This window comes from Lontra canadensis, unplaced genomic scaffold, assembly GCF_010015895.1.
Source record: "Lontra canadensis isolate GAN:19392208 unplaced genomic scaffold, GSC_riverotter_1.0 scaffold2, whole genome shotgun sequence".
Taxonomy (NCBI): domain Eukaryota; kingdom Metazoa; phylum Chordata; class Mammalia; order Carnivora; family Mustelidae; genus Lontra; species Lontra canadensis.
The window spans coordinates 52,597,080-52,613,762 of NW_022630996.1; the positions used below are offsets into that span (position 1 = coordinate 52,597,080).

At 35.8% G+C, this 16,683-nt stretch overlaps 1 protein-coding gene across 5 annotated transcripts in view; it reads left to right on the forward strand.

Moving 5' to 3' along the window:
* The window catches only part of DGKB (diacylglycerol kinase beta), a 681,931-nt gene extending 668,902 nt beyond the window's left edge, over positions 1 to 13,029 (forward strand). For all 5 annotated transcript variants that reach the window (XM_032873966.1, XM_032873990.1, XM_032873985.1 and 2 more), the window contains one exon: positions 11,025 to 13,029. In XM_032873966.1, the coding sequence (XP_032729857.1) occupies positions 11,025 to 11,132 (108 nt within the window). In that variant the 3' untranslated portion in view covers positions 11,133 to 13,029. The remainder of the gene's footprint in view (positions 1 to 11,024) is intronic.
* Positions 13,030 to 16,683: the final 3,654 nt, after the last annotated feature.

Sequence of the window (16,683 nt, forward strand, 5' to 3'; positions counted from 1 at the left end):
CATACTGGTTGGACGTGTGTATATATGGCAAAATGGTCACCACGATATCTAGTTAATAATCTGTCTCCTTACTAAGTTAATACAGTGTTATGGACTATACTCCCAGTGCTACACATTACATCCCTTTGAGTTATTTATTTTATACTTGGAGGTCTTGTATTTAATCTTCACGCATTTTGCAACCCACCCAAGCCCTCTCCAATCTGGTAACCATGGATCTATTCTCTCTATATATGAGTCCTGGGTTTGTTTTATTTTGTTTGTTTTGGTTTTTTAATTTTACACTTATAGGTGAAATCATATGGTATTTGTCTTCTCTAACTTATTTCACTTAGCATAATACTCTCAAGGCTCACCTGTGTTGTCGCAAATGTAAGATTTCATTCTTCTTTTATCCTCAGGAGTCTCCCACAGTGTGTGTGTGTGTGTGTGCGCGCGCGTGTGTGCATCCATTTATCAGTGGACCCTTAGGTTGTTCCCGTATCTTGCCTATTGTGAATGGTACTGCTGTGAACATGGGGGCTGCATATATGTTTTCAATTAGTGCTTTCATTTTCTTCAGATAGATATCCAGTAATGGAATTGCTGGATCATATGGTAGTTCTATTTTTAATTTCTTGAGGAACTGCCATCCTGCTTCTCAGAGTGGCTGCCCCAGTTTACAATCCCACCAGTAGTACACGAGGGTTCCCTTTTTCCACATCCTCACCAACCTTAGTTCTTTTTTGCCTTTTGATAATAGCCATTCTGACAGGTGTGAGGTGGTATCTCCTTGTGGTTTTGGCTTTCATTTCCCTGATAACTAGTGTTATTGAGCATCCTTTCATCAGCCTGTTGACCAACTGTATGTCTTCTTTGGAAAAATGTCTATTCAGATTTTTTAATCAGGTTGGTTTTTGTTATTGAGTTTCATAAGTTTTTTAATGTATTTTTTATATTGGCCCCTTATCAGATGTTTGATTAGCAAGTATGTTCTCCCATTCAGTAGGTTGCCTTGTTGTTTTGTTGATAGTTTCCTTTTCTGGGCAGAAGCTTTTCAGTTTGATGTCATCCGTCTGTCTCTTTTGTTTTGCTTTTGTTTCCCTTGCCTTTGAAGTCATATCCAAAAATCATTGCTAAAATGATTGTCAGGGAGCGTACTACTTAAGTTTTCTTCTAGGCATTTTGTGGTTTCAGAGTTTACATTCATGTCTTTAATCTATTTTGAGTTTATTTTTGTATGTGGTATAAGATAATAATAATTGTATATGGCTCAGTTTTATTCTTTTGCATGTGGTTGTCTGGTTTTCCCAACAGCATGTATTGAACAGACTGTCCTTTCCCCATTGTGCATTCTTGTGTCAGTTTTTCTACCAATACCACAGTGTTTTGTGTACTTTAGCTTTGTAATTTACTCTGAAATCAGGGAACATAAGTTCCTCTGGCTTTTTTCTTATTTCTCAAGATTTTTTTTTTTTTTTTTTTTTACTATTTGTGGTCTTTTGTGGTTCCATGAACATTTTAGATTTGTTTTAGTACTGTGAAAAATGCCATGGTATATTGATAGGGACCGCATTGACTCTGTAGATTGCTTTAGGTAGTGTGGACATTTTAACAATATTAAATCCTCCAATGCATAAGCATGCAATATCTTTTTATTTATTGTGTTTTCTTCAATTTCATTCCTTAGTGTCTTACAGTTTTTAGTGTTCTGGTCTTTTACCCAACTGGTTAAATTTATTCCTAGATATTTTACTCTTTTTGATATAATTGTAAATGGGATTATTTTCTTGATTTCTTCTTTTGATGGTTATAAAATCAGCAAAATTTTTATTATTAATTTTGTATTCTGCGACTTTACTGAATTCATTTCTTTAGTACTAACATATTTTTCTTGTTGTTGTTGGAATCTTGAGGGTTTTCTACATATAGTATCATGTTATCCGCAAATAGTGACAATTTTACCTCTTTTTTCTCAATTTAGATGCTTTTTCTTTTTCTTGCCTAATTGCTCTGCTCAAGACTTCTAATACTTTGTTGAATAAAAGTGAGAATAGTAGGCATCCTTGTCTTGTTCTTGATCTTAGAGGAAAGATTTCAGCTTCTTGCCATTTGGTATGATTTTAGCTAAGAGCTTGTCATATGTCCTCTAGTATGTTGAGATATGTTTCCTCTATACCCAGTTGGTTGAGAGATTTTATTATAAATTAATCTTGAATTTTGTCAAATGCCTTTCTGCATCTATTGAAATAATCACATGTTAATCATTTTGTTCATGTGATGTATCATGTTGATTCATTTGTAGATGTTGAACCATTCTTGCACATTCGGATCCTTCTTGATCTTGGCTGTATGACCTTCTCAATATAGTTTTAAGTTTTGTTTGCTAATATTTCATTAAGGATCTTTTGCCTCTGTGTTCATCAGGGATATATGCTTGTAATTTGTGTGTGTTTGATGTCTTAGTCTGGTTTTGGTATCAGGGTGATGGTAGCCTCACAAAATGAAATTGGGAGCATACCCTTCTATAGAGTTTTTGGAAGAGTTTAGGAAACATCAGTATTAAATCTTTTAATATTGGTAGAATTCACCAGAGAAGACACTTGGTCATGGACTATTGTTTCTAGTGAAGTTCTTAATTATTGATTCAGTCTCCTTACTAGTAATCAATCTATTCAGAGTTTCTGTTTCTTCTTGAATCAGTTTGGGAGATTGTAAGTGTCTAAAATTTATTTCTTCTAGGCTGTCCAGTTTGTTGGTGTCTAATTATCTAAAATAGTTGCTCATGATTCTTTGTATTTCTGTGGTAACAGTTGTAACTTCTCTTTTATTTCTGATTTTTTTTTAATTTGAGCACTCTCTTTTTTTTTCTTGGAGAGTCTAGCTAAAGTTTTTGTGACTTTTGTTTATCTTGTCAAAGAAGCAGCTCTTGTTTTCATTGATTTTTATTTTCTGTTGCCCTTTTAGTCTCTGTTTAATTTATTTCCAATCTGATCTTTATTATTTCCTTCCTTCTTCTAACTTCAGGCTTCATTTGTTCTTCTTTTTATAATTCCTTTGATGTAAAGGTAAATTGTTTATATGAGATTTTTCTTGTGTTTTGAGGTAGGCCTACCTACATTGCTATGAACTTCCCTCTTAGAACCATGTTTGCTGCATCCCATAGATTTAGTTATTCCGTATTTCTGTTTTTATTTACCTCTAGGTATTTTTATTTATTTCTACTTTGATTTCTTCTATGACCCAATAGTTGTTCAGTAACATGTTTAATCTCCATGCAGAAGGAGTCTTTTTTTTCCCAGTTTTCTTTTTATGATTGATATTATGATTTGAGAAGATGCTTGATATGATTTCATACTTTCTGAGTTTATTGAGACTAATTTTATAGCCTAACATGTGACCTATTCTGGAGGATGTTCTATGTGAAGTTAAGAAGAACATGTATTCTGCTACTATTGGACTATCCTGTATATATACATATCTATTAAGACATTAATATAAATGTATTAAGTGCGTCTGGTCTATTGTGTCATTTAAGACCAAAGTCTCCTGATTTTCTGTCTGGCTGATCAATCCATTGACGTAAATGGGGTATTAAAATCCCCTACAATTATTGTATTGCTATCAGTTTCTCTTTTTAGGTCTGTTAATATTTGCTTTATATATTTAGGTGTTTCTATGTTGTATGCATATACATTTATAAATCTTGTATCTTCTTGCTGGAGTGACCTCTATGTCATTATGCAGTTTGCTACAATCTTTGTTTTAAAGTCTGTTTTGTCTGATATGAGTATAGTTAAACCAACAATCTTTCCCATTTGTTTGGGAGATATTTTTCCATTTCTTCACTTTCCGTGTGTGTGTCTTTACTTCTGAAGTGAGTCTCTTGTTGGCAGTATATAAGTGTCTCTTGATTTTTGTTTGTTTTTTAATCCATTCAGCCATTCTGTATCTTTTTATTGGAGAATTTAGTCAACTTACATTTAAAGTAATTATTGATGGGTATGTACTTACTGCCATTTTGTACAGTACAGTACAAAACTGGCTATTTTTGTAGGTCCTGCCTGTTTCTTTCTTCTCTTTCTCTCTTTCCTTGTGATTTGGTGACTTTAGTGTTATATTTAGGTTCCTTTCTCGTTTACTTTTGTGTATTTACTATGTCTTTGCTTTGTGGTTACCATGCGATTCACATATATATCATCCTTTGTATATAATGGTTTATTTTTAAGTTGATAGCAACTTAATTTGAACACATTTGAAAACCGCATTTTAACCCCACCCACATTTTATTTTTGATGTCACTTTTTACATATTTTTATTTTGTAAAACTAATTAGTGTAGTTTTAGTTAATTTTACTGCTTGCATCTTTTAGCCTTCTGAAGCTTTATAACCAATTAACTATGTACTTACTTTTTCAAGTGACAATTTTACTTTTGCATGTTTTCCTGTTATTAACTAGTACCATTTACTTTTAGCTTAAAGAAGTTCCTTTAATATTTCTTGTAAGGCAAGTTTAATAGTGATAAACTCCTTTAGTTTTGTTGAGTAGAGTATTCTTGGTTGGAAGGTTTTTCCTTTTATCACTTTGAATGTCCTGCCACCTTCTTCTGACTTGCAAAGTTTGTGCTGAGAAATCTGCTCATAGTCTTACAGAATTTCCCTTGTATATAACAAGTTTTTTCTCTCTCTCTCTTTCCCTCTCTCTCTCTGGTTTTAAGATTTTCTATTTAACTTTTGACATTTTAATCTTAATGTGTCTTAGCTTGGCTCTTTTGGGGTTCATCTTACATAGAACTTTCTGTTCTTCTAGGACCTGATGTATGTTTCCTTCTTTAGGTTAGGGAAGTTTTCAGCCATTTTTTCTTCAAATAAGTTTCTGCCCCCTTCTCTTGAGACCACTATAATGCAAATTTTATTCCATTTGACAAGGTCCTATAGGTCCTTTAAGCTATCTTCATTTTTTAAAATTCTCTTTTCTTTTTGTTGCTCTGAGTGAGTTTCATTTATCTTCCAGTTTGCTGATCTGTTCTGCTACTTGACTCAGTTGCTGTCAAACCCCTCAAATTTGCTTTTCTTCCATTTGTTAGTTTTTTCCCATATGTTTTTATCTCTTTATTGAAGGTTTCTTATGTTTATCCTTTCTTCTCTCAAGTTCTGTCAGCATCTTTGTGATCATTCCTTTGAATTCTTTACCAAGTAGATTACTTATCTTTGTATCATTAAGGTGTTTTCCTGAGGATTTGTCTTGTTCTTTCATTTGAAACATGTTTCTCTGTTTTCTCATTTTGTTCAACTTTCTGTGTTTTAGGTGAAACAGCTACCTTTCTCAGTCTTGAGGGAATGGCCTTGTGTAGGTGATGATCCTTCTCATTTAACCTTGCCCTACCTTTTGGTTGTCTCTTGAACCTTTTTGATTGTCTAAACCACATAATTTGTTCTTGGTATGTCTCTATTTTTAAGTATGTGCCAAGACCTGTCAATAATCCATTTAGGATCTATTTTCAGGTAACAGCTTTTAAAGGATGGAAATGTTTACAGTCTATGTGGTCATATGTATAATCATTGCTATTCTGTAGACCAGGAGATCTGGAGGTGTCCCCTGGACAACCGTTGCAAAAACTAGGGCTTCAGATGAGATTATAAGCTTCTTTCCGGAAAGTTTTGTGGAGCTATAGGAAGGTCAAAGGGGTGCTCAGGGATGGTGCTTTCCATTTACATTCCCTGGGAGTGCTTCTTAGCCTCTAGATATATGGGAAACCTAAAGCCTGTCCCTCAAGCTGAAATTTTAAACTAAGTAAATAAGCCCTTTTTGCAGGAAGACTGGGGTTATGTTTCAGGCTGCTGTCTGTGCAGTGCCCTAGGGGTGGTGGACCGCCAAGAACTGTCTTTCCGATTGTTACAGTCCTGTGGAGCTCTGGAATGCCAGGTCTCTTAGCCATCAGGGCGGGAGATCAAGGGGTGATCCCAAATATGTGAATTGCATATGCCCACTTTTTCAGTAAGACAGTTGGGGAATGTGTTGTCTATTCATGCATACCAGCTTTAGGCTGAGAAAGGAAGAGTGCTGGGATCCTTCACACTTAGCCCCAGCCAGAGGCCAGGGAAATGTTGCAATCCCCCTACTCCCAGACTTTAGCTAATAAGTGGGAGGACTCTGTGACCATTCGTGTTTTCCTGCCCCAGTCAGGGAGAGCATTGCAATGACCCATGCCCCCTGCCTCAGTAAGTACCACAACCACTTTCCTTGTCTATCTCAGGAAGGCAATAGGAAAATGCCACATCCAAGCTCATCCACCTGTGCTAGTAGGATGTGTGGAGAGAGCTGTCTCCAGAGAGCATCTCAACTGTCCCCTGGCCTCCATCTGATGCCCGCAGATCAGCAAATGAATCTATGTGAGGGAACTCTTCCTGGAGAAGTGCTTGTCTGGTGAAATCCCTCCCCACTGTGTGTTGCTGTGCCAGAGTGGGGCTTTTCCTACCCATCTCAATCTGGTTCTTTTTATCCCTTGTTTTGGAGAGCAGTTCATCTAGTTTTCAGATATTTTTCAGAGGCAAATGATCCATGTGTAGTGACAAATCTTGTATGTCTATGGGAGAAGGTGATTCAGAATCTTCCTACACTGCCATCCTGGATGCCCCTCTTACCAGAAAGCTTAGTATGCCCTTTGGTGGATAGCTGGGGCCTCCAGGGACTGGATATTGAAGAAGGTTCTCAGATGACTTGAGGTAAAGAAACACTATGCCTTATAATAAAGGGTAGTGAGAATATTCGGTGTTAAGGAATGGGGAATTAGTAAAGAAAAATCCAACAGGTTATGTGAAACTTGCCCAGAGAATGAGTCAGGAAAGGCTTTCCTCTCTTACCTCAATTTTAGTTTGGCTAAAGAAAGTTTTTTATAGAGAACACAAATGTTTAATGGGAATAAACACTGCTCACTGCTATGAGATATAAACCCCCTATTCTGTCATGTTTTTGAAGTTATACTTAATCTTACACATCAACAATAATACTTTTATGGGAATAAACTTTTGTTAAGGGCAACTCAAAGAGATGAAACAGGTAGCATCTGAATTACTTACGTAAAATACTTAGCATAAGGCACAGCACACAGTAAGAGCCAAATCTTACTGTTTTTTGATCTTATTATTACTCTCAATATTATAATTGTGAAGTTACACTATGTAACACTGATAATATGGTAGAGACAAGAAAACTGTGCCTTGTAATCCTTGATTTGGTTTCCATGTGCATCTATATTTTGTACTGAATACTTATAAAATAAAAATGCAATCAAATTTTTTCATGTTTAGATTTTTAGGTGTGTCCAATCTTAATATGTAGTAAGAATATAGAAGTAGAAATAGTCATGCAACTATAGACATGCCTCTCTTGTTCCAACATGGCTTTGCAAAAGAATAGGTAATATGAAAAAATGAAGAGTTTTTATAGAAGGACACTATTATATTACTGACAGTATTTATCTTGCATTTTTAAAACAATGAGAAGGAAGGAATAAAGCAGTGTTCTTCTACCTTCATGCAGCTATCCAGCTTTTGGAAGCCCCATCACCATTGCTTATGAGTGCTCACAATTCTCTCTCAATTATAAATATCAGATTCTCTTCCAAACTAATCAAAATCAAATTGCAAATTGATTATAGCCAGTGCTTCATAAAGATTTGGTGTATTGAAAACAGCTGAGAAACAACTGCCTGACTGTTGAAAGATGGAAGCAGTCAAAAATTGCTGAAAATTCTACTCATGTCTTCAGATTGCTGAAACTTAGTATATTCTAAAGTCTTTAGAGATAAAATCTGCTCCTTACTCATTGTTGTTTCTCTGGTAGATACCATGTTCTCAAAGTAAGTAAGTAAGTAAGTAAATAAATAAATAAATAAATAAATAAAGTATGAAATGTAGGTATACCGGGGGCTCAGTCACTTGAATATCTGACTCTTGATTTTGGCTCAGGTCATGATCTCAGGATCATGGGATCAAGGCACAGGTGGGGCTCTGCACTTATCATGGAGTCTGCTTGAGTCTCTCTCTCTCTCAAATAAATAAATAAAATCTTTAAAGTAAAAAGTAAAAAATAGGCATCTGAATTATTATTCCAGTCTTGGAAAGGCCCTCTTAACCAGTTTCCCGTACATGGGCAGTCTGAACCTAAACTTACACTTAAGTCTCTACAGCTTTCTGGAGCCTACATTGAACTTTCTGTGACCACACCATCATCAACTCACTTGAACTGGAATTATTCTCTTTGTTAATAGAGTACTTTTTGCTTCTGCTCAAATATACAAGGACATTTAATTATCCAATGAGATTACCTATGCAAAGAGCCCAGATACATAATAGGCATTTCATGAATGCCAGTTTCCTTCATGTTATCTCCCCTAAGAGGAAATACAGCCAGCTGGTTTTCATTTCCATAAACAATAGACAATAAATATATAGATTTAATTTTTTGTGGAAATAATGTTAGATTAAAGAAAGAGTTGTATACTTAGAGCACAGGTATGATCAAACAACCAAAAGGACAGGTTTTAAATAATTTTAAAAATAGGAGTGTCCGTCATCTGGCTTAGAAACTGAAAACTAGAACTCCATAATAATCAGTAACATGGGTTAAGGATCCATCCCACTGTATCAAGAGCACTGAGCAAAGAAATAACAACATGTTTTTTGTTTTTTTTTTAAAAAAGAATTGCCTGTATAAAGATAACCATGATCAAAAAAAATTCAAATGCTAAAATAACACAAAGAATGAACAAAATCTCATAGCCAATGACTTGTGTTACTATGGTTACACTTCGTCATAAACTAGTACTAAGCTTATATAAGTAACTAGAATGATATATTTCTCCCAAAGTCTTAAGAATAATTTTCTATTAATGAACTTAGTTTCCAAATTGTCCTAATACTATTGTACCCTCCAACGAATTTAGTCCAGCAACTGTGACTCAGAAATGTGTATCTTCTTACTGTAGCTGCTAATGTTCTATTTGATTCTAAGATTATCATATAAGTAATATGTGGTAACTGCTTCCCCAGGCATAACATTGTGTTTTAGTGTAAAAAGCTCACTTTTATTTTCAGCATTAAGAAAATAGTGCCTTTCCGCTTAACCTCCCTATTTCAGTTTCTATGGTAGGTTGAACATGCCTGTTAAAGATTCCTATTTTATTTTATTTTATTTTTTAATTTATTTGACAGAGATCACAAGTAGGCAGAGAGGCAGGCAGAGAGAGGGAGAAGCAGGCTCCCCGCTGAGCAAAGAGCCTGATGTGGGGCTTGATCCCAGGACCCTGGGATCATGACCTGAGCCGAAGGCAGAGGCTTTAACCCACTGAGCTACCCAGGCACCACAAACATGCCTGTTAAATTTCTTTTTCCCACTTGACAAGAATTTCTCGGGAGCACAGATTGTGCATTATTCATTAAAAGTTCCTGGTACAGTGTCTGAAGCATGGTAGGAGTGCAATAAATTTTATGAAATGAATGAATGAATGGATGATGCTGTATTAGACATCATATGAGGCTAGGATTCAGGGGGATTTAAAAATCAATGGCATCATCTAAAACTGAATTATTAAGAGACAAAATCTAGTAGAGATCTCTTTCAATCTATAAAGATGTGTACATTCTGGGATCTTAACTATCTGGCTATCAATTCCACAGTTTGTAAGATAACAAAAATAAAATCATACATTCGGAGAGTTTGGGGCTGGCTTAGCCTACTGACCTTTTACAGGTGCAATTTATTTTTACAGTAAAAAGAAGAACACTGAATCTTCCCAGAATAACCTGACTCCAACAGACTTAAATAAAGTTGTTCATTTTCCCAGGTTTTTGACATACTTCGGTCTTTCTAGATTGTGAAGTGAATCTCCATTTCCCAAAAGCCCCAGTGCTGATTTTAATGATCCTGTCCACGTGACATACATTTTTTTCTTGTTTTATTGCTATTAGTGAATGACAAGTGAAGGATATTCATTTTAACTTGAAAATGTCAGGGATGCACTTTAAGAGATATATTTTTGCAGTTTTTAATGAGGTGGTGTTTCTTTTTGAAAGAAATACTCATCTCTGATGCGGGTGCTGTGCAGGTGACAACTGATATTTAATAAGCGATGGTTCTTGTATTAGTAGCAGTTCTCTAAAGAAAATGTCTCAGATTGCTTTTGAAAAACTCTTAGCGTCACTAGCCCAAAGGCAAGATGTGACCTTTTTATTACATAATGAGAATCATTTATTATCTTACAATGTATCTTAAAGTCACAGACAAAATGCCACTTTGATAATTGCTTTCAATTAGCTTAGAGCATAGCATATATTCATAAAATGTCTTCTCTAATTTAGACTTGAATTAGAGAAAATTGCAGACATAATCTACTTTAAGGTTGTCTCATTTAAGGTGATTCGTAGTTTTATATCAAAGAAATCAAAACGAGTAGCTTCGGAACAGTCTCTCAAAGTGTTTTAAGCAGGCTTTTCAATATTTGATTCTATTCTATTACCAATTAATTAACAAATTAGAGAGCTAGTTCATCATTTCTGACCTTTTGTGCACATTAACTTTTGACTTTCATTCCTAATGATTGTTTTGAATTTAAACCTTGCAGTTCATGTGGAAAGAGAGAAACAATCTGATTAACAAGATAAATAAGGCTCGACTTGATCCCCAGTACATCTTGATGTTGGACTCTAACTGGGATTCTGAATACTGTCACGGTGCATCCTTTCCCACTTTAAGTAGTCAGTGAATCATACTAGATAATCGTGTGGCCGAAACAAAGAGTTTGGGGCCATTACTACAAGTGAGATTAGAGGTAACATGATATTTAAAATGTGGTTTCAGTCAATTTTTATTTTTTGTTAATATCCTGAGCATTGGAATACGGTTTAAAGTAATAAAAACTCTGAAACTGCATTTTACATTCGTGGTGTTCCAGTAGTTCATGGAATATTATTAACCTTAACAGAGATTCTCTGAAATCGGTATTATATCTGGAGATTACTCTCTTTCTCTTTCTTTCCCTAGATAAAAATTACACACAAGAACCAAGCCCCAATGCTGATGGGTCCTCCTCCAAAAACTGGGTTGTTCTGCTCCCTCGTCAAAAGAACAAGAAACCGAAGCAAGGAGTAAACCTGTCTCATTTTCTTCTTCGAGATCTAATTAGCATAATTGGGCCGTGGAAACTTATGCTGGAAATCTTTGAACCATTTCAGTTCTCTTGCTCATGCAAAATCATCGAATTGGTTTAACAGTTTTTGTTACTGAGCTAATGTAAAATTCAGCTATTAGAAAATTTGTCTCCGTTTTTATAGGCATCTTTGCATGAAGAAGGCAGAAGTTTACATGAAGTGGTACTGCATATTTTTGTTGCATGCATTCCCATAGATTTTTATGTCCCTCACTCATTCCTCCCCCAGTTTCCATTTACTAATCTGTGAGAGAAATCTGTAAACCCTAAAGGAAATACCATGGAAAAAGTGATTCTCTGTGTGATTCCAATTATTGATAAGCGCTAATCAGTAATGCTACGATAATCACAACTGCAGATTGCAATACTTTTGCCTTTTAGAATCAGTGTCTCAATGACCTTTGAACTATGACTTGAGAAGAAACTTCTAATTGGAACATTTTATTAAATACTTGTCTATGGTACGTCGCTGTATCTAAATAGTTTTTCTTCAACATCTTGATGCTTCTGAGTGGAATTTCAGGTATACAGTTTTCTTGTGCTAAAAAAACAGAAAGTCATTTTTATTTTGTTTCATTTTGGTTTTAACTCCAGAAATTAGTGAAAACAGAAATAAGTTACTTGGCAGTAAAGTGTGGTAACATGGCAAGCCTTATTCCTTTCTGCATGTGGATCTAGAAGAAAATTCATAACCATACCAGTAACCAAATAGCTGTTTTAAACTATGTGCCTAATATACTATCTCCCACCAAAGATTCAGAAAAAGATGCCTGTGAGAAATGGGTTCATGTATAATTAACTAGCATTGTGGAAAAAATTTATGGTTCTTATGATTAATTTTTTGATGACTTAAACTCTGGAAAGAGAGTGAATTACCCATTAATTATAATTAAAGTTCTCACCTGATGCAGACAATAGGCCATACAACACAATCAAAGCTCAATTCAATGATTTCTTGCCTTTTTGGTCATTTATAAATATAGGTATCCATAATTTTTAATGGATCAGTTAAGTGCACTTGAGAAAGTAAATGATTGTATCAGTTTTGTTCTAGTGTAAATGGATACCTGTAAGGACTATTAAGCTCACTGAAGCAAACCATGCACGCAATTAGTCCTCTCCCATCGGCGTAGGCCACTCCCATCTCTGTGGCATTTCAGATGTTCATTTGGAAATGATGGCCCAGATCGTTATTTACGATACTCATGGTATGGTTGGAGTCTCTGTTTAAAGAAATTATGGAATATGTGCTTTTCTTTGTGTTTCATTAGCTCTATGACATAAAATGAAATTCTATTCTGAGCAGTTGGGGTATTGTTCACTCATACTGACCTGCATCTCATCATTGCATGTTTTATGTTTTTTAAACATGCCACAAGGAAAACAAGTGCTTGAAATGCATGATTTATTAGTTTTTCTCTCCACTCTGCATTAAAGTACTAATGATTTATCAGTTCTGTTTTTCTATTGATTCATTCATCTTTGAACAACAAATAGCATTTAGTGATTCTGTTGAACACACTCCTGTGCATGGATTTATGGATTTCAAGTGAAATTGCTATAATTTTTGTTCTTTGGTTTGAAAACTCAACTGAATGCTGTTGTATCAAATAGCTACTCTCAAGCAATGTACTATAATGGAAGATTATGTATAAAACGTATTATTTTAGTGTTCCAGGAACATTAGATGGTAAATATCAATCAACAAAAAGTTTAATTGCTTTGAAAATAAAAGCTTTTGAATAAAATTAAGACATAATTTAGCATTCCCAGGAAAATTATCATTACAATTGCAAATGTGGCACAGCAATCACTTGCCCTAGTATAAAAAAAAAAAAATGTTATTTGGCAGAGCCATAATCTGGAGCAAAAGAAATCTCTAAACAGTAACAAATGCATTACTGACATAATGTTACATAACATACACATTGATTTTTGTGTATCTATGGTTACAGGTAATAAATATTTTTACATAAATTGACACAATTTTCTACAATGGGCAGGCAGGCCTTGTATCAAAACATATTCTGAAGCCACAAATTATTTTATGTGCAGTACACATACGATTATGTCTTGGCTACCTTTTATAGTATGTAGTGGGAAGGCAGCAACAGTTTGTGAGTCATTCTTCACAATCTGTGCAGTGGAAAGCTGCTGATGAGACAGTGGGATGGGACGAATCAAACAACCTGCCTATCAGACTTCCATCGTTGAAATCAAGGGATGCAGCTTTCCTTCCGGGTAGCTCCTTAACTATAATGCGTGATAATAGTAGTTACATTTTCAGTCAGAATTCATTGGTACAAATAACAAATGTTCTAATAGGAATCAAATGTTACTGTCTTCAACTCATTTTCTAAAGCTACTGACATGCTTGCCCTGCAAGTACACTACTCCTGGGGTTTGGAAGGTAGTTTAAAAAAAAAAAAAAGACTTTGATAGTTTTAAAATCAGAGAAGATATTCTTTCCATTTTGATGACAGCTTCAAGTGAGGAATATATATTTTAAGGAAAATTCTAAACAGAAAGCTCTATGGTATATTAAAATACTGAATAACGAATGTTAGCTTTTCAAGATGGGATTTTTTCTTCTCTGTGTGTGGGTGCTGGATTGTTGCATCAACTTCTTTTAAGTGGAGTAGACATCGTAGTACAAAGGTTTAAGTAGATGAAACCCCAAAGAGAAAAAATTAACACTGGACTTGCTAGGGGTCAGACGAACAGAGGGAGAGAGATACACATTTTGCTGAACAGTGCAATACACTGAATTGATAAACAGACATTCCAGAAGAATCCTGGACATCCAGGCTTCCAGTGGGAATGGGGAGGTCTATGTGGATCCAGGAATTTTAAAGGACATAAGTGTATTTTTCCACATACATGTGTATACCATGTGTATTCAACTCAAAAAGTGCTGGTCAATGTATTTGTGGCGAAAGAAGGTATCTTGTAGAAGGTAAAGAAAACAAACTTTTTCAAACAGTTTTCATATTTAAACTATCTCTGTGATTATAGCCATAACAAAGCAGAAGGCTCAGATGCTTAGTGTAGTCTACTGCAGGTAGAAATTTAAATCCGATGAATTGTGAACATGTTTCTGCATATTGTTCTTTTTTAGGGGGATGGGAAATCATTGCAGTTTTCCGGGGAGAATCTGTGTTGAATTTCAGACTGTGTTCTACTTGAATGAGACAGAACTTTTAAAAGATTCCATTCCTTTTTGTGTCAGTTTATTGTTTATTGATTATAAAAAGGGAAATGTACCTTTCATGGCACATAGAACCCCCAAACAATTATTCAAATACAGTATGTATATTCTAAACTAAACAGTGAAGCCCTTGTAATATATGTTAAGGGTGTAAAGTTTAAATAAATAAATAAATAAACAAAACCCGCAAGAGCTTTTATTTTGTGACAGGCAGAAATCACCCTTTTAGTCTCCCAACTAAACTGCATTCAGTTTAAATAAAAATCTAATAAACTCACACCGAAGGGTTCTATACATCCTTATTGTGTTTAAAAACAGAGAATTCATTTAATTATAGTATCTTATTAATTTTTTTTTGGAAAGTGTTATATACGATATCATGCTTTTTGAAATAAAAACGTGAACCTCTCAGTTATGTGTCATTCCTTCCTGCTGTTTTGGCCAAATTTTATCTGCAAATGAACTTCAGAAGCAGTTGCCGTCAGTCTACCTCACTGGATCTCTGCTGGCCGATACCAGGCCAACCACTCCGTCTTCTGTCAGGGAGGAAGGAGTCTGGGCATTTGGGGACTGAATTCTGTCATTAAGAACGGAACCATCCCATTTTGTGCTGCTTTGGCCCCGGGTTGCCGCTATGAACAAACATTATTCCAGCAATTTCAGAGATCCCAGGAACACCAGCAGATTGACTGATAGACTTGTGGAGATTGAAAGATTAGGTCAGGGGTTCTGTGAGGACTTCCATGGAATTTTCTGGAGGAAACCCAATTCTAATTTCATTTTGTGTAGCAGACTTCAGCAAATCTCTCCTGGGCACTGACTGGGGACCAGATATTTTACGAAGGGGTTACCACAGTTAAAGGGTAGCAGTTCTTTGGCTTCCTTCTACTTGAGGTCAAGATTGGCTACTCAAGGAGTTTGGCGGTGGCCCCCAGACCTGGAACTGTACTCTGTGACTCTGCCATGTCACTGACCAGGCTGCTGCTTTCTGCTTCCATTCATCAGTTTTGCAGTGGGCCCATGCCAGTAACAGAAGATTTAGCTTAAGAATATTTCAAGGTAAATTTGCCTCTGGGAGCTGTAAGAAGTTTCTGAGGACAGAGGTTCCAACTTTAATCCTAGCTGCACATTTGACAGAATATAGTTCAGAGGAAAGTCACTGATTCTCTCTAAGCCTCCGTCTTCTCATCTGTACAATAGGCAGAAAGGCCCTGTATCAGGGTTTTGGTGAGAATTAAGTGGAGATAATTTCCTAACTCATTTTCTATCAGCAAACATTCAGAACATCTTTTCTAGCTGCAACAGAAACTTAGTAGCAGGACAAGCAACAGCTGCGCAGGAGAATCTCCTTGGTCCTCACTTCGGGTCCTCTTCCACAATACCAATGATAGTTTTCTAGAAATAGATGATATTCCTCATCACATCACCCTGTTCTACATGACTAAATTCCAAAATTCTCAGGCAGACAAGGGTTTTCAGGAGCTGGATCTTAACCTTTCCTCTGTCCACTTTCCTCCTAATCCCAGGTGCGAAATTCGTTCCAGCCACACCTTTCTACTTGCATTACACCAGATATGCCATGTTTTCTTCACAGCTATGCACTTTAGCAAATTTCGTACTCACTGGCACATTCCCTTTCTCAAGAGTTGGTTCACTTCTGTTTGGGACGGTTTCTGGACCCACTTTTGTCCAGATTGCAGGAGAATGGTTCTGGAGAGTATGTGCTTTGCCTCTGGTAATGCTCTGATACCTATGCTAAAGTTTTTCATTCTGTATTTTAAACGGTTACTTGTCTGATCGTCTCATTAAACTGGTGAGTCATTTGAAAGCCAGCCCTGGGTTCTAGTCCCTGCTGTTCCCCTGGAGCCATCCCTATAAGATATCCAATAATCTTTGAATAGATAAATACAGGCTACCAAAATTCTCAAGTTCCCATAAAACATATATTACTTCTTCCAGAAGAAATTATATAAAAGCAGTCTATTCAATAAATCATAAAAACATGACTTTTTTTTTTTTTTTTTTACAATTTTATTTTATTATCCCTTGTAACCTTTGGCTGGATAAACTCACAGTTCATTCTTATGTCCTTCTCGTCTCTTGTCACCTTCCCATATACAGTAGTACATTTCCAACTTTTGGTTGATTCAGTAACCAAAATGGCATGCGCTTTAACTCACAGGTGGTTATCATTGGGCTAGCACAGGGTCCTCGTGCCTGGTGGGCTGGGAGTCGTGAATAGCTGACTTCTATTCTCCAAGGAAGGCTGGGGAGACAGTATGTAG